This window comes from Heterocephalus glaber, unplaced genomic scaffold (genome assembly GCF_053883595.1).
Source record: "Heterocephalus glaber isolate CG9 unplaced genomic scaffold, H.glaber_assembly_v1.0 deba00001569, whole genome shotgun sequence".
Lineage (NCBI taxonomy): Eukaryota > Metazoa > Chordata > Mammalia > Rodentia > Bathyergidae > Heterocephalus > Heterocephalus glaber.
The window spans coordinates 544,791-564,758 of record NW_028258354.1 but is presented as its reverse complement, the minus strand read 5'-3'; the positions used below and the strand labels follow the sequence as shown (position 1 = coordinate 564,758).

General features: G+C 31.7%; 1 protein-coding gene and 1 pseudogene across 1 annotated transcript; one reads left to right on the top strand and one right to left on the bottom strand.

Annotated features, from left to right (window-relative positions):
* The first annotated feature begins 10,811 nt into the window (after positions 1-10,811).
* Positions 10,812-11,771, top strand: LOC101697025 (olfactory receptor 6C6-like). Its single transcript, XM_013069540.2, has one exon. It carries the CDS (start codon positions 10,812-10,814, stop codon positions 11,769-11,771), a length of 960 nt encoding a protein of 319 aa, XP_012924994.2.
* A 2,498-nt stretch (positions 11,772-14,269) lies between these two features.
* LOC101696666 (olfactory receptor 6C6-like) lies at positions 14,270-19,788 on the bottom strand (annotated as a pseudogene).
* Between the last annotated feature and the right edge of the window lie 180 nt (positions 19,789-19,968).

The window sequence follows — 19,968 nt, the reverse complement described above, 5'->3', positions numbered from 1 at the left end:
CAATCCCCAACTTGAAACTATACATCACTGGTCATTTGAGAGATGCAAAAGGAAACAATATTGAGATTTCACTTCATCCCAGAAAGAATGGATGCTATCATGAAATCAACCAATAACAAGTGCTGGCAGGGCTGTGGGGAGAAAGGATCACTTTCTCCATTGTTAGTGGGAGTGCAGAGTGGTGTTACCACTGTGGAAATCAGTATGGAGATACCTCAAACAACTAGGATTATAGGTCTCATTTGATCCCACTATTTTCCTACTGGATATCTTCCCAAAAGAATTAAAAGAATCATACAATGGTGATATATGTACACCCATGTTTATAGGAGCACAATTTGTAATAGCTAAAACTTGGAAACAGCCCAGTTGCCCATCAACTAATGACTGGATAAAGATGTTTTATTTTATTTTTTTATAAAATGGAGTACTACTCGGCTATAAAGAATGAGAAACTAGAGACATTTATAGATAAATGGAAGCACATTGAGGTGATACTCAAGTGAAATAAGTAAGACACACATGTGTAAGTACTGAATAGTGTCTCTGGTGTGAGAAACTCAAAGTGTAAATAAAGTTCATGACCTTCTTATTGAGGTCATGTAAATCTTTATTTTACAGTTTTTTAAAACAAATGCATGAATGAGGAATATACCACTTTTACTTGATTTTTGTTCAATACTAGAAATGTTTGCTTCAAAATAGTGCATAATTATTTATTTGGAACAGCTATGAGTGAAGACCAAATAAAATTTTTTGGCAGTTCCATGAATGAAACATAGGGCCCCCTACATGCAAGGAAAGTAGTCAAACACTAAGCTATGCTCTTCCATGGTTCCAAATGTATTTAGTTAATCATATCTTAGCTTTTTTTCTCAGAAATGCTTAGAGGTCATTTAAGATGACAGGGCCCTTGTATTTTCTGGGAAACTATAGAATGCAAGAGGAGAGTATCTTTTGAAATATGGAAACAAAGTTTTTGTAAATAAGAGGGGAGGGGAAAAGAGAAGGAAGTGGATTGAGAGAAAAAGAGGACTCAACACATATCATGAACAGGTACAAACTCCCCTTGATAAATGTGATTGTTATGTATATTTAAATTGTACCAATAAAATTAATTTAAAAATAATAATAATTATGTATTTAACAAATGCTGTGAATTATAACCACAAAAAGCTTTTAAAATCCAGATGTAGGATTATTTGATCACTTACTTCCAGAAATAGTTTTATTTAGACAAATTTATTTAGCTCTATATCATATCCCAATACTGATGATGTAATTTATTAATCCATAATAACTTTTATGAGAATACATATACTTGTAAGAGATCTATCTAGATTGAGAAGTAAATATATATTTTCTATGATAAAAGTCAAAGTCAGGGTGTTTATTGGGACATGAAAAACTTTTTGTACTCGTTAGGATGTAACCATATAAATTAATGAAGTTAACTAAATGATGATCATTGACTTACCAGAATGCCATGAGTGAGGTAGCACATTCTTTCAGTGCTATTCACTAAATCCTCAACAGTACAGAAGTTAAAAGAAACTGAAGTAAATTACTTATTTTCTTAAGGTATTATGCCCTATAAGGTACTCACTCTCAATGTAGGTTTCTTCCTGATTTGACTTGAAGTAACAAAAGGCTTAAGACTTAAGAGTGGAGTCCTTGCTGTTGGAGCCAGATAGCCTCCAACAATGCTCATCGTGAATATAACCTTCCTGTGGTAACTGTGCCCCAAATAATTTCACCCGAAGCCATGGCTGCAAAATGGAAAAAAAGTGCCAGTCCAAAAATGGTAGGTAATATGTGGGCTATACGTTCTTTCAACATGACACCCTCTAACATTGTTCATGCTCTATTGCAATATATAATATTCATTATTTAATGGATGACTTCAGGGACAAAAAATCATACCCATTTGATGATGGAGTTCTGCTATTCAGACCCAGCTTTATGAGTAGGAGGGTCAGAAAACAGCCAGTTCATGCTGGGCAGCTAAATCGCATGGTAACTTAGGCAAGCAGTCACTCTGTCCAGTGCCAGTAACAATCCAAAACCTAGGTTTCAAACAACGAGAATTGATATCTATAGATGGTGGCCAGATATTCTCAAAACCATAAAGGTCTATGCTGAGATTCACCTACAGGAAGTTGTAAAAGCCTGCATACAAAATGTCTGTCTGCCACTGACTTTTAGATTGTAAAGTTATTAAATGGGAATAATTCGATTTAATTTAACATTTACACTTCCTACACACCTATATGAAATAATTTTAAAGAAGTTGTATATAATCATCTCACAGATCTTTTCAGGCACAGAGAAATTACCTAAATGAGTAGTTACCCAAAAAGCCAGATTTCTTAATGAAATAAAAATTTCACAAGTACCAAGATGAAATGAGATACAGATATTTTGGAATGATTTACTCTTGCTGTAATTATGTTTCACTTCATTTCTGACCTGGTAGATATTGAGGTATAGTTTAGGTTAGAAATATTCATTGCTTTCTTTCAGTCCCTTAAATCATTCACTTACATCATAGAGAAATACAAAGTTATACTTTTCCTTCAATCTTCCACATCCCCTTTTCTTTACAGGCACTCCCCATCCCTCTCAGTAATCAATGTTTCCTGGGGTTTTGGTTTACTGCGAACTTTAAAAATGTTTGCCTGAGATTCATATGTGTGGCCACCAGTTTTGATCTGTAAGTGAACTACTTCTCATAAAGTCAAAGCAAGGAAAACTCTTACTTTATCTGAGCTGAGTTTTTAGAATCACACTGCCGGTTTTGCCATAACTAATAATTAATGGCCTAGTTTACTGATTTGGGATATTTTATTATTAAATGTCATATAATACAATACAATATAATCATCAGCACTTAAAATCCCAGTTATTTATAGTTTCTCTCCCCAAAGTGAAATGCTCATTCTGTGTGACACATGAATGAGTATTCTCAAATATCAGGCCCTGGGACTTAACCCATTCCCTTTCCCAGCAAATATGTCAAGGAGTATTCCCTAGTTAAGGTGATTAGGAGAGATATAGTCTCATGATTTTGCTAAGTTTACTTCTTAATTTTCACTTTCAACTGGACCTTCCAGGAGTATATTCCAAGTGTAAAAGTGGAAGTGCATGCAGTTTCAAATCAATGATTCCTTTTACGTCAGTCATTTTATTATAGAGTATGCAGCAATTCTGACAATTTTTATTTTGTTTTTAATTAAGACAATTGTTTCATGTCTTCTAGAGAGCAATCTGGCTCCAAATTTGGTTTTATTATAATGTAATACTTATGCACCTGGGTACAATAGTGTAGTATGAGGGAGGGGGTGGACAGCAGCACAGAAACACAGAGAGTGTGAGATTAAAATCTGACTAGATAACATTTAATTTTTTTCAGTGTCTGAAAAAGTCTGACTTTAATGTCTCTGTTGATTCTTTATTATGTGCATAAATTTCTTCTCCACTTTGTGAAAGCTGGATTTAAAACTTCATACGTAAAATTATAGCATCATTTTATTTTCAGCATGAAAATCTATTTTCTTGTCATCATCTTTCCTCTGAAGTAACACAGGCCACATGATTTCAAGCACCATCAGATCTGTTGGATGCTATGGCACATTTGACACAGAAGTTTGCTCAGAGGCTTAGATCTATCACAGAGCTTTTCATTATTGTGGATTCTACTCAAAACTTTCATTTTTATTTACCAATGAAATGCATATAATATTAATTCAAACCATTCTCACAATTAAACTTATTATTCATTGATTTTGTGAATAAAAATATCACCTATTCCATACATGTTTCTTATTTTCAAAAACTCGAAGTCAAAATACGTCATATTAAACCCATAATCACAATTTAATACTTTGTAAATATTTGAAAGCTAAGATGGAAAAGCCATAAAATTTTGAATGCCATTTTTTGCTGTTTTGCATACTCAAATATCTGTGCTAGAAGATATTTCAGGTTGATAGAATACTGTTATAATTAATATTTTCTGCAATTTTATTAGCTATTAACTTACAGATAAAAATCAGAGTTCTGTTTATTTTATTTTTGATTAATATGTGTTAATTCTCTATATTAATGAGATTCAGTGATATTTAAATGCATGCACTTAGAGTTGACTTTTAAAATGCTGTGTGGTTCCATCGAACAACACAGATATCTTAAGAAATAACTACACAGTGTTTTACCAAGAACAACAAAACACATCTTTCCAACACCCCACAGAACTTTCCCTCAAATAGGCAATATTTGTCTATTTTATTATAAAGCATATCTTAATAAATACAAAATTATTAAAATATCTTCCATCCCATCAGATCATAACAGAATTAAAATATAAATGAACAGCAATATAAACCATACAAATACCTAGAGATTAAATAATATATTCCTCATAGATCAACTGGTCACAGAAAAATATCTGGGAAGAAATTTAAAACCTCCTAGAATCAAATAACCATGGCCATATAACATATCAGAAACTGTGTGACTAATGAAAGCAGTTTTGTGAGACAAATTTATAGCTGTGAAGGTCCATGTTAGAAAAACAAAGAAATATAAAATAAATAACGCAAAGGTGCAATTCAAACCCAAAAGTTTTACAAGGAAAAAGTTATAAATATCATAGTAGAAATTGATATAAACAGAATAAAAATCAACACAAAGGATCACTGAATCAAAGAGTTATTACTTTGAAAGGATAAATAAAATTGATAAACATTTAACTAAATGTACTAAAAGAAGAAGAGACCCACATTAGCACAATTAGACCTGAAGAAGGCAAGTAGAATGAAATTAAGATGATTACAAGGTACTATTCTTGAATAATAATATTTTAATAGATTGGAGAATCTGGAAGAAATGGATAAATTCCCAGATACTTACTAAATGCCAAAAGTGAACCAAGAAGCTTTAAAAACTGAAGAGACCAAAACAGGAAATAAAACTGATGCAGTAATAAAATCTCTAACCAGTAAAAAAAAAACAGTAAAAAAAAATTGAAGCAGTAATAGAATCTCTAACCCAGTACTCAATAAATTCACTCCAGAATTTTATTAGAACTTCAGTTGAAGAACATCAATACTTCTCAAACTCTTCCATGAAGAAAGGAAAGCTACAAAAGTTATTCTGTGAAGCCAGAACTACCCTGATACCAAAACCAGACAAAAACTCAACAACAACAAAAAATTAAATTACAGGCCAATATACTTGGTAAACATAGATACAAAAATCCTCAACAAGATACCCATAAACAGAATTCAAACAATCATTGAAAAGATCTTACATCATGACCAAGTTGACTTCATTCTAGGGATGAGAAAATAGTACAATATATATAAATCAATAAACATGATAGATACACCATATAAATATAATCAAGAATAAAAAATCACACCACCAACTTAATACATGCAGAAAAAGCCTTTGACAAAACTCATAAAATGCATGGAATAATTTTGACTCACATATTTACTTAACTATGCTCTATTGGATAGTATTTGTCTGTATTGGTGAAAGTTCCATGTCTTGCTGAGAAGAATGTGTGTTCCTGTGTTTTGTTGCTGTTGTGAACAATCTGCAAATAACTATTAAGTCCGTATGTTCAAAGGTTTTCTTCAACCTCTATTTTTCTTTGTTGAAGTTTTTGTCCAGTTGATCCATTTATTTGTGACAGTGGGGTATTGAGGGCCCTCACTATAACTGTGTTTATTTTTATCTGATATTTTATGTCCAGTTTTAGGAACTTAAGTGCACTGTTGTTTAGTGCATATATATTGATAATTGTTATCTCTTCCGGTTTCAGTGTTTCTTTAACCAATATGTAGTGACCTTCATTGCCTCTCATCAGTTTTGGCTTGAAGTTCACTATGTCTGAAAATAGGATAGCTACTCTTGCTTGTTATCAGGGTCCCTTTTTGATTGGATATTACTTCCCATCCTTTGTGTTTTTAGTCTATGAATTTTGGGGGGGTTAAATGTGCTTTCTTCTATACAGCCTACTATTTGGTTTTGTTTCCTGATCCATTCTGCCAGTCTATGTCTTTTGATTCAGGAATTGAGACCATTCACATTGAGACTTATTACTGAAAGGTATTGATGTATTCCTTTCATTGCATTATTTTCCTGTTGCTGACTCCCTCTCTTTCCTTTCTTTTAACTGCTCATCCTAGTTCTAGATATATTCCTTCTATTGCCTCTTTTGTCATTGTTAGCTTCATCATGAAAATTTTTTGGAGTGCCAATTTGGTGGTCATGAAGTTTTAGGTGTTTTTTTTAATCATGGAAATATCTTATTTCTCCATAAATTTTGCTAGTTACTTTTTCAAGATATATCAGTCTGGGTTGGAAAAATCTTTTTTTTCAGTGTCTGAGCATACTAAAATTTATGACAAATTCTCCACTGACATCCTTTACCCTTGATTTTGTAGGCATATCTTAAAACTGAATTAAACTGATGATTTTAATCATGATGTTTTATAATTTAATATAATAAATTCCTCATGGAAAAAATATAGTATAATGAGAAATTCAAACAAACAAAATACTTCATTTGTCGTAGAATTCAAAATAATACTGTAATTAGAACTCAACTTAACTAAGGAGTTGAAAGACTTGACCACTAAAAGCTACAAAATACTGATAAATGAAATATGGGAAGACACAAATGGAAAGACATACCAAGTTCATGGAATAGAAGTTTTGATATGGTTAAAATGCCTATACTAATTTAAAATGATTTATAGTTTCAGTGCAAACTTCACCCAAATTCCAATTATGTTTCTACATGAAGAGAAAAAATATTAAATTCACAGAGAACTATAAAGGACAACAAACAGCTAAAACAATCTTGAGAAAGACAAAGAAAGCACAGGCATTCACTTTTGAATTTAAACCACATTGCAAAGCTACAGAAATTAAGAGATTGAGAAGAGATTAAGAGACATTAAGCATTATACTTGCATGAAAACAAATGGCCAAGTAATTGAAAAGATGCTCATATCATGAATAATTAGGAAATGAAAGCCAGCACAACAATGAGCTATCATCTCAAACCTGTTAGGATGTCTATAATAAAAAACAAAAGATGTGTTTGTCAGGATGTAAAGACACCAGAACACTTGCACAGTGTCAATGGGAAAGTATGGTAGTGTAGTCATAGAGGAAAACATTATGAAGGGTCCTTAAGAATTAAAAATAAACTGTCATATGATTCACCAATTCTGTTTCTAGATTTATAATCAAATGAATGTAAATCAGAATGTTGAGGAGGCAGCTTCATACATATTCACTGCAGCATTAGTCACAATAGCCATGCATAGAAACAGTTTAAATATCCCCCAGTGTAGGATCGGATACAGAAAATGAAGTGTGTACACACAATGGAATATTATTCAGCCTTTAAAAAATGGAAATTCTGCCATGTGCAACAACATTCATGAATTTGGTATAGTACACTAAATCAAAAAACACTGTTACAGAAATTATTCACTGCATGGTTCCAATTATATAAAGTATCTAAAACATTTAAACTCATAGAAGTAGATTTGAATGTTGGTTACCAAAGTCTTGATAGATAGGTAAGAGGGCACTTGTTTTACAACAGGTATAAATTTTCATTTATACAAGATAAGTTTTAGGTATCTTCTCTTCAACATAGTGCCCATATTGAACCATACTGTTTTGTGATTTAAAATATCTGAGAAATAGATCTGTTAAGTGCTTTTTAAAATTTTTTTATCTATTTATTATGTATGTAGGTATTTATTTGTTTGTGATAGGGTCTTGCTTTGTAGTTCAAGCTGACCTCGAACTCACTATGTAGCCTAGGCTGGCCTTGAACACGTGGCAATCCTCCTGCCTCAACCTCCTACGTGCTGGGATTACAGGCATGCACCACCATGCCTGGCTTTTTTTTTTTTTTTTAGTATTTTCATCAGAACAAAAAAATCATCAAAGTCAACCTTGTGTTTTATGGAAGCCCTATTTAGCACCTGAAATATGGCTAGTGTGACTGATAAAATGAACAATTTAAATCTATCTTTCTCCACATATGGATAGTAGCCATATTATTAGTATTATTAGGCACTAGAGTCTTAAATTCTCTTCCAAAAAAACTGATTTAAAAGGCAAATTGTAGGCAAATAGTTTTGTTGGAAAGATGATTGTGGTTTAATTAAATTGCAAGGCTTATTCTGTATATGTTTTGATTAGCTTTGAAGACATATAATTGTGTGACCATTGCCAAAATCAAAATATGACCTATTTTTGTTATTTTAAAAGCTTCTCTTATGATAGTTATAGAGTCAATATCTTCCTTTCAGCCTCAGCCCATGGATCTACTGATCAGGTTTCTGTCTCTCTAGTTTAGTTTTCCAGAATTACATAAGTGGAATTATATATTATTTTGTGAAGTCATTTTGTATGTTTCTTTCTCTTATTATACATTTTTTAAGATTCATTCCTCTTTTGTACAAATCCATAGCTCATTTCATTGGGTGAGCCATTTGAGGATTTTCCAATATTAACAGACAGTGCACTGTTGATGTTCCTGTTAAATATTTTATTCATTTTTCTAAATCATGTAAAGATACTCCTCTGGGATACTTTTTCTTCAGCTTTGAGTTAAGGTAGACACAAGTGATGTCTTTTATTGCCAATAATTAGTACTTTGTAACACTAATTCCCACAGGAGAGTTTGTGTTTGTTTTCTTTCAACAGATTCTCTTGACCTGGTAGTAAGTAGAAAATGATACAATTGCAGCATTTATAAGCTTACAGTGGGCCATATGGGATATCTTTCTTGGTAGCCTCATTTATGCTTCTGAAGTGATTTTATGTTTCATTTCTCACTTTTAATTTTATTATATTTTAATAAATATGTATCTAATTAGATCTTTTGAATGACAAAAATCTCAACTGTTAGAATAAAATTTTACAAAATTCAGCAAATCTATAATGGAAGACAGGTATCCATTAAAATTATTGACATGTGGGTCCTAAGCTTTCAAACTGCATATGAACTTAAAGGAATGTGGATATTCTTTACAGAAAGGTGATATTTACTCAACCTCTCTCCTCACAAATATTATAGGTAACAAATCTCCACAATAAATAATAAAATATGATTATAAAATTAAGTTAAATTTTCAATACTTATAATAGTATACATGTCTTCCACATACATAGAAGGAATGAATGTTAGCTCAAATAAGGTAAGTTCATTATAATTTTAAATTAATTTCAAACTAAAAAGCTAGACAAATCATTAAATCCAATTCAGGGAAGTTCCATTTGAATTTTTCATTTTCATGTCTTACAAATCTTTTAAAATTAATGGTAGATTACTTTTTATGATTATATATTAACAGATAATATATGTTTTATTCACCCAGTGTTGCATCTATGATTTATTATCTCTAACCCTCCTAATGAATTAAATGTTGAGCTGATTGAAAGAATTCTGAGTTATTCTTCCCTATGATTAAAGATTACATAATCCTAAAATAGTCTCTTGAAACTCAAGTGTTTCAGAAATTGTTTGACTAACTCCTAAACAATGTTTCAAATTAGAGAAGAACAATCAGAGTTTTAGAAATAAAAAAGCTGGAAATACAACGTTTTTTGTAATATAAGCTTGTGACCACCTCATAGCTGAAGCCAGCAACTCTTCAGTTTTCATTTAAAATATTAAAACTAATCGCTAATATGTATTTTGAAAAATTACATATGTAGAGTATTACTGTTTTTAAAATTAGTTTATAGAAGTAATATATGGAAATGAAAGCCATATTTACAACACAAATGTAAAAGAATAAAGATAGCAAAAGAACACTTTAATAACTCACTTTTTTGTTAACTCACTTTTTAAAATGTCCATAAATAATGGATATAGTTAAATGTGCTGGCTGACATATTTAATATATGACAAGGGAACAGTACAAGATGGGATTAAATAGAATCATTATACATATAAAAACTATGAAGTAATATTTTTACTGTGATATTCAACAGTTTTGGAAAGAATATAAGAATATGAGGGAAATAAATACTGTAAAGAGTGCCCAAATGATGCAGACATGTAAAACAATACATTTTTAAAAGATTAAGAAGATGATACAATATTTTTTAGTAAATATATAATTCATTTGATTTGGTCATGTTTTGTTTTGTTTTATATTTCCTATATGTTAGTGAATAATTATCCTCTTGAATACAGGAAAACAAATCAAGAAAATTGGTAACAATAATGATATATTCCCAGTGCAGAGAAAACTTCAAAACTACCAAAACTAGGATGTTAACTGTTAGAAATATGTGCTTCCTCTGTTATTGATAGCATAGGACTATAACATAATCTTAAATTCTGATTTTGAAATATCACCAATATTCATTTTAAAAGTCAAACCAACTTAGTGAAAGTTATATAAATAAGAAAAAAGTAGTAGTAAAATGAATTTTAGATAATTAATATATCATTTAAACTATACATGCAGATAAGAGGCCACTTGGAAGCAATAGGTTTAAATGAGTAGTAATCGTAATACATATTATTCCAATTCCTGCAGAAATTTTGTTAGAGATATTAAAGAAAACACACAAAAATAGAATTTTGAATTGTCTCATAGTATATAATTATATGTCCACTGAAATATCAGGCTAGAAATATCATTCGCAAATGGATACATTTTAGAATATATATATTTTGTTTTTATATTTGTGGAAATGCATATATTTTGATTTTTCTTCTTCTCTTACATAGATTTGATTAGGCTCAGAAAAGAGAAATGAAGAACCAATCAATAATAGAGTTCATTCTCTTAGGATTGACAGATGACCCGTACCTGCAAATTGTGGTTTTTCTATTTCTATTTCTAAACTACACATTGAGCCTGATGGGGAATTTAGTCATTATCCTTCTCACCCTGCTGGATCACCGCCTCAAGACACCAATGTATTTCTTCCTACGAAATTTCTCATTTTTGGAAATCATATTTACAACAGTGTGTATTCCCAGATTCTTGGTAACCATTGTGACTGGAGACAAAACTATTTCTTATAACAGCTGTGCAGCACAATTGTTTTTTATTCTTTTACTAGGAGTTACAGAGTTTTATCTTCTGGCTGCCATGTCTTATGACCGCTATGTTGCCATCTGCAAACCACTGCATTACCCAATTATTATGAACAGCAAAATGTGTTACCAGCTTGTGCTCAGTTCTTGGGGAACTGGATTCTTAATCATCTTTCCCCCTTTGGCCATGGGACTAAAGCTGCATTTCTGTGCTTCCAACATAATTGATCATTTTATGTGTGAAACTTCTCCTATCCTGCAGATCTCTTGCACAGATACACATGTCCTTGAAATGATGTCTTTTGTGTTGGCTGTGGTGACACTAGGGGTCACATCGATGTTAGTGATTCTCTCTTATAGTTATATAATTAAAACCATTCTAAAATTCCCTTCTGCACAGCAAAGGACCAAAGCTTTCTCCACCTGCACTTCCCACATGATTGTTGTCTCCATGACATATGGTAGCTGTATCTTTATGTACATAAAACCATCTGCAAAAGAAAGAGTGACTATCTCCAAAGGTGTAGCATTGCTGTATACTTCAATTGCTCCTTTACTAAATCCCTTCATTTATACTCTAAGAAACCAGCAAGTGAAAGAAGTCTTCATAATGTATTACAAAAGATTTTCTGTTTTCCAGAAAATGCTATTTAAGAATATGTTTAAAAATTAATTACCTTGAAAACTGAAAATAATGCTTTATACGTCTAACTTTATCTACCTCACCAGTTACCACATAGAGGAGATTCTCTTGAAGTTCCATCCTATGTTTTACAGCTTTTCTTGAAACATTCCCTTCAACTAATATCTCCTTGTGACATATTATATCACAGAAACTGTTACTTTGAATAAAATCAGCTTTGTATAAGTATAGTTTGCTGGATGTAATTTGTTAATTAATTTAACATGTATTTATTACCTATCTATCTTATTCCAAACATTAAGAGAGGCTGAATTTTTGCCTGTAAGATTTTTTATTGCCTAAAAGACATAGACATATATTGCTATTTAGTATGTAATTAGTGTTACTGCAAAAATATTATGTGTAGGTAGGATGACTTTTGTGGAATTTCGAAGACAAGAAAAATCTTCAAGAGAAAGTAGTCACTGTTCTCAAACTAAAAACATAGATAATGACTTCCATGAAATGTCAAAGATAAGAAAAACCTTTATGCAAAAGCAATAACTGTTTTCAGACTAAAAATCTGCACAAAATTTGTGGTATAAATATGTGCAAATATCATATGGGTTTTACATAACTATGCATTTGAAAAATAAATATAATTGATGGTGGGAAAAGGGCTTTGAAATATTCAAATAGATTCAGTAAATAATCACATAGTCTTAGGATAATGTCCAAATTATGCAAAATTGTTATCCCTCAAAGTTTCAATATGTAATGTAGGAGAAATGTAACCCATATGTCTTGTTCAGTAAATACATGCTATTAGAGTAGTTTACCACTCATTAGAGAGTTATACTTAAATTCTTGAAAAATTCAAGAATGTAAGAAAATCTAAAACTAGGACTTGACATACTGATGTAGATAGAGGCAACAATAAATCTGGAGAGGTAGAAGGATCAAAACATAAAGGGACCTAGCAACCAACTAGTGCTTTAAACTTAAATACACTATGTTAGTAATTTCCAAACATTTTGTGAAACATAGCTTTACAAAAAAAAAGATAGCTTTACAAAAACATTGTATTTTTTCAATTGACACTTAATAATTGTACATTTTAATAGGATGTAGTATGGCACTCAATCCATGTATATCTTTTGTAATAATCAAATCAGATTATTTAACATATTCATGTTCTTATACACTTATTATTTCTTTATGATGTGTCAAATTATTTTTCCTAGGGCTTCTGAGTCAAGATGTTTTGGATATGGTCAATATATCCTATGTTTGATATGCACCTCAGGTTTTATTGAGGCCATAGTCTGTAAACAATGTTGATACTTTCAACTATAGAAATCATTAAACTATATGAAAGATGAAAATAACATTTATTTCTTTAATTTTAGGGAGATTACTCTTGGAAATAACAGTAAACATGCACTTTATTAGAATCAGGATAACAAATATAGGACACTGTGTTTGAAATTGTATATAAAATGTGAAGCTTAATACGTAAAGATGACAAGTCTATAGTACAGATAATAGAGTCACAGATAATTAGGAGAAAGGAATTAGAAATTTGAGACTTTTATATTGTGACCATATTAAATGAGATTAATTGGATTTAATTCAACATTTATACTCCCTACACACATATATTAAATGATTTTAAAGAAGCTATATATAATCATCTCACAAATCTTTTCAGGCTCAGAGAAATTACCTAAATGGGTAGTTATCCAAATAACCAGATTTCTCAGTAGAATAAAAATTTCACAAGAACCAAGATGAAACAAGATATAGATATTTTGGGATGTTTTACTGTTGCTGCAATTATTTTTGGCTTGATATTTAAATATATTTAAGTGAGAAATATTCATTACTCTCAGTTCCTTAAGTCAATCACTAATCCCACAGGGAAGTGTAAAATCATGCTTTTCCCTCAATCCCCTTTTCTGTAGAGGCACCCCCCATCTCTTTCAGCAATTGAGGTTTCCTAGGATCCTGGTTTACTGTAATAAACATCTATGGGTGCAAAACTTTGGAAATATTTGCCTGAGATATATATGCCTGGTCACTAGTTCTCACCTGTAAGTGAAATTTTCATTAGGCCAAGTCAAGGGAAACTGTTGTTTTGTTTTATCTGAGCTGAGCTTTCAGAATCAAGCTGTGGGTTTTTTCATAATCAATTATTAATGGCCTACTTTATTGATTTACAATATTTTATTAACTGTCATATAATACAACACAACCAACCACATTTAAAACTTCCTATTTGAAGTTCCTCTCCACAAAACAAAATCCTCACATTTTGTGACTCATAATGTTCTCAAATCTCAGGCTTTGGAACTTAACTCATTTGTTTTCCCAGAAATTCTATCAAGGATTATTCCCTAGCTAAGTTAATTAGAAGAGTTACAGACTCTTACTGTTTGTGGTAAGTAGACTCCTTATTGTTCACTTTCAACTACACTGGCCAGGAGTACATTCCAAGTGTGACAGTAGAAGTGCATGTAGTTTCAATTCAATTATTCCTTTTTCCGCAGTCATTTTATTCTAGAGTATATAGCAATTCTAACAATTTTTATTATGTCTTTGAATTAAGGCAACTCTTTTATATCCTCTAGATAAAAATTTGCCTTCAAATTTAATTTTATAATGACATAATACTTATGCAGCCTGATACAATGACTCTAGGGGCAACACACAAGAGAAACAGTCAAAGACAGAGACTCAAGCACAAAGCAAGTTTGGAATCTTACTAGATGACAGTTAATTATTTTCAATGTCTAAATAGTATGATATCAATATCTCTGTACAAATCTCTTCTCCACTTTCTGAAAGCCTGGCTTAAATCTTCATATTATAAAATTATGGCATAATTTTATCTTCACTATGAAAACATGTCCTTTCTTCTACTCATCTTCCTCTAAAATAACTCATGATTTCAGATAACTTTGCTCAGACCATGTAAGTGATGACTAACGTATAAATCTAATTACTAGGACCATCAACATATCTTCATATTATCATATCTTCGGCTTCTTCACCATTTTCAGTACATTTTCAATATTTTTGAATGCATGAACATACTGATTTGAGTTATTGACATATGAATACAATCATCATCTTTCCTTGTTCATTTCTTGATTTCATGCATTATAGACAAAAGTAGGAATATTCTCTTCTTGCCTACTGCAGTATCTTTGTAGTCTCAATCTATATTCAATTTCTTAGCTGCTCAGTTTTATGCATTACCAGGAAATTATGATTTATTATTATACTAACATAATACATAGAGATTACTTTTGATAAGTGAAACATTTTAGAATTCTTATAATTCTTTTTCATTCATAAGATCAAATGTGTACCCAGAAAATTAAACAAATGAATGAAATACAGTAATGGTGAGCTTCCCAATATATCCAAGTATAATTGTTATCTTAATAGCTGTCAGTTTTGAGAAAGGGTAGTCTTGTGGAATCTGAGTTTCTGGTAATGAAAGAGTTAATCACAGATCTCTTGCTATCTCCACCTTTAGTGACATCCTAGAAGTTTTGATTTAGATCAGACTTCCTTGTGTATTTGTTCAGAGGGAACCTACTAGGTAGAAGACAACCAAGATTCTCAGGGGCCTGTAGATTGTATTATCATGAGTAGGTTTAAAATGTTTGCAGGAAAATAAAAACTTGTTTGTATCAATCAGGGTTTTTAAAATTTAGAATTATTAACATTTCAAGCCTGATCAATTTTTGTATTCTGTGGTTATATTTCAACAAATAATGTATGAAAAATTGGCTATTCAGGTGGCAAACATCAACCATGATTAACAAATCTCAACATATATAAAACCGCATTCAAATATGTCATAGCTATCAAGGTATAAAACTTCCAGGTAAAAACATAATAGAAAACACCTGTAACTTTGGTAGAAGCATGATTGTAGGGAAAATAACTTTAAAATTGAATTAATTAATATTAAGAACATCTGATCTCCAAACAACATTATTTTGTGAATGAAAAGATAACTCAAAATATGTGAAAAATGTTTTAAAATTATATATTTGAAAATGATTCCTATAAAGAATATATAAAGAATGTCAAACTGTAATAGTAATGATAAAAATATAAGAGTAAGTATATATTTAAATGGTAATTTACCAAAGAAAATATATAAATGACAAAAAGCATAAAATATGATCAAAATTATTAGCCATTTGGGGAAGTGAAGTCATAATTACAATAAGCTATAACTACGCATCCTTTGGAATAATCAAATTTAAAATTTGCCATAAGATGTGTTGGTAAGGTGGTAGAGGCAATGAAACTCTCATACACTGCTGATGAGAATGTAAAATTGTATAAGCACTTTTTAAATTAGTTTGGTATTTTCTTTAAAATGTCAAATATCTATCATCTAACCAAACCACTGAAATCATGGGTATTTATTCCAAAAATCGAAAACATATGACCATAAAAGTTTGTAATCAAATGTTAACTTTATTATAGTAACCAACAACAGAAGACAACTGTAATACCCACCAGCAGATAAATAGATAAATAAATTATGGTACAGCAATAAAATCAAATTTCAGTAAGTAACAAAAGCTATCCATACAAGCTGGATGAATCTCAAACTAATGTGAAGAAGTTTAGTTAAAAACAATATTGTATTAGTCCATTTCTAGATTTGGAAAGTAATCTATAGAGACAAAAAACTGATACAAATCTTTTCTGGAGGACAGAGTAAGCAGGGATTGCAATGCTGCATTAGGAAGCTTGGCAGGGACAGATATGTTCATTATTTTGATAGGTGATGGTTTCAACTGCATTTAATTCCTAGAAAATATGAAATATTTCATGTATATCAAAGCTTGTCACACTGTACATTTTAAACACATGCACTTTATTGTATACCATATCTGATAAAGCTTTCAGAATTTGATCCAAAGTCAGTCATCATGGAAAATAAAGGTTTATATAAGTGCGTTCTTTTTATGCGTAAGAACCAAATGTTTTCTTGAATTTTATTGTTAAAATAAACAAGTGTTTTTCAAAAAATTGAAGACATTGTACCACAGCGTCATCTGCATACCTATGTTTAGTGCAGTACAATTCATTCATAGCTATATCTTGGAACCAGCCTATATGTCTATCAACAGATGAATGGATAAAGAAAATGTGATGGTATTTATACATGATGGAGTACCATTCTGACATAAAGAAGGACAAACTTGAGTCTTGTAGAAAACAGATCTACCTCAAGACTATAATGTTAAGTGAAGTATCTCAGACATATAAGCTTAAATATTACATGCTTTCCCTTACATAAAATTTGTGTATATATATAATTATTTTAAATAAAAGACATCTAATAGGAATGAGAGAGGGAAGAAAGTACTGTATTCCAACATAAATAATGTAACTAAAAGTGTAGCTTGACTTAGTACAATTGTCTTATATGTTTTATATATAAACATATTAGTCTGATTTTCAATCTGTATATATGATCATTTATTTTATAAAGTCTCATAAATAAATGAATTTGATGCCAGGAAAATAAAAGGGGGTGAAAGGAAGGAGGAGAAAGGAATTGAAATGTATTATGTACATGTACCAATTTGCTGCAGTGAATGAAATCATATGTACAGCTAACATATAATAATAAAAGTAAAAAAAATTAATGATAGTGTCAATTCAAATCATTAGCTGGCATAATATTTATTTCTCTAACACAAAGTATTTTTCTCAATTCCGATTGCTTTTCTACCTGGCAAAGTTATGTTAAATAATTTTGTCCCACAAAGAAACCGTGCAAAATTAAATTGTTTGTATTTTCTTGTGTTTGTTGTTCTTCATTCTAATTCTTCCCTCCATAAGAACTATACACTAAGCCCTACAGAACCATGTTTTCAAATGAGGCTGTCAAAGAAATCTCATATAACATGAATGTTTTTCATGGATTCAAGTATTCATAATGGTCTGGAACTTGAAATAGTCCTATACAATGTGGGTAAAATAAACAAGATGATCCAAAATGCATCTCTTCTTTCCAGCACTGCCATCACTCTTTGAGTGCAGGTAATGATAGAAGCCATGAATTACAACTGCTGAGACATTAGCTTTGCTTATTTTCAAAGAATCTGCATTGCATTTTATATTGCCAAATCAACATCACATGTGACCTTCCCAGACATTCTCTAAGAGCAAAAGAGAAACTGGGAAGCCATTTCTCAGCATCTCCTTCTCAATATGTTTCTAATCTCAGATAGTCAAGGAGGAAACTTTGTACATAATTTTGAAGTTGGAGTAGGAATGAATGCTACTGTTCTGCAGAAGCCTTTGTTGTCAGGCTGGTGAGCTAATGTGTCATCCACAGTAAGCTTTTCACCAATTGTTTAAGGACTCCCTACTTTACTGTGAGGACTGTAGGTAAGTGCACTCTTACAAATTACTGACATTCAGTGCCATTTCCCTCTAAAACATCCTACATCTTCTCTGAAATCTTTTTTAGTTTCCTCAACATTCTGTCAGCAAAATTTAAACTTTGGTTCCATAACAACATCAAAAGTAGGCTGAGACTTGAAGCTTGCTGAATTAAAAAGCAGGTAGAGTACTTGAATAGAATTTCAGACGAGGTGGGCCCCTAAAGGGAGCAAGGACATGTGGGTCCATGAGTATGCTTCTTTTTCTCTAGGGACAGCTGCTGAAGCTGACCTGCCTGGAGAATGGGAATTGAATAGTGGAAGCCCCAAGGCATAGGAGACCTCCCCTCCCAATTAATTCCCTTTTGGAAAACAATTGATTTCAGTAAGACATTATGGAAGGATAGGTTCCTTCAGGGGTTGCGATTTTGATTAACCCAAATTTCACATTGATCAAAGTCAATGATTCTGACTCATGAAGAGACTGAAGTAGGAGGGATATATTCAAAAGGAGCAAAAGAAGCCAGATATAAAGTTCAAACTGTGGGGTTTCTTGTGTATGAATTTAAATTCTTTTATTGGTACATTTTAGGTATACAATACATTTACATTTATCATTGGGTGCTTGTACCTGGCCCAAAGGGGTAGGGGTGGTGGGAGGAGATGGGGACAGAATATATTTTTTTGTGCCAAAATTTTGTCTCATTGCTTTGAAAAGAATAAAGCCTTTGAAGCACATGCTTGAGAGATTCTTTTACCTGTTGGTTCCTTAGGGTGTAAATGAAAGGATTGAGTAAAGGGGCAACAGAAGTATTGAGCACAGCTACTCCTTTAGTTACTGTCACCCTCTCCTTTGTTGATGGTTTCATATACATAAAGATACAACTCCCATAAGTAATAGAGACAACAACCATGTGTGAGGAACATGTGGAAAAGGCCTTTCTTCATTGTTGAACAGAAGGGAATTTTAGAATGGTTTTGATGATGAATGTGTAGGAGAGAACGACTAATAACAATGTGATAACAAGAGTCATCACAGCTAAGACAAAATTGGTCAATTCTATGAAACTTGTATCTGTGCATGAGATCTGTAAGATTGGAGAAGTGTCACATAGAAAATGATCAATCACTTTGGCAGCGCAGAAATCCAGCTTGAGTCCCAAGAGCAAAGGGGGAAAGATGATTAAAAGTGCAGTTGCCCAGGAGCTGAGCGCAAGTTGGTGGCATACTTTGCTGTTCATAATGTTTGGGTAATGCAGTGGTTTGCAGATGGCAACATAACGGTCATAGGACATGGCAGCCAGCAGGTAAAACTCTGTAATTCCTATTAGAAAGAAAAAGAACAATTGAGTTGCACAACTATTGTAGGAAATTGTTTTGTCTCCAGTGAGAATACTTGTCAAGAACCGTGGAATGCAGACTGTTGTGAAGGAGATTTCTAAGAAGGAGAAATTTCGGAGGAAGAAATACATCGGTGTCTTGAGGTGGGGATCCAGCAGGGTGAGGACAATGATGATGAGGTTTCCCATCAGGCTCAAGATGTAATTGAAAAATAGAAACACGAAAATCACAATTTGTAGCATAGGGTCATCTGTCAGTCCAAGCAAAATGAATTCTATCTCTCCTGACTGATTCTTCATTTCTTTTTGTCCTGTCAGATCTATAAAAAATAAAATTAACATCACAAGTAAAAGTATTTTTTCTTCCTATTCATGCATAGAATTTTAATATTTAGAACCTTACCAATGTACAAATATTTTCTCAAATTATCTTAGAGTTCATCAAAATGAACATATTTTCAACTTCATCAGTCATATTTG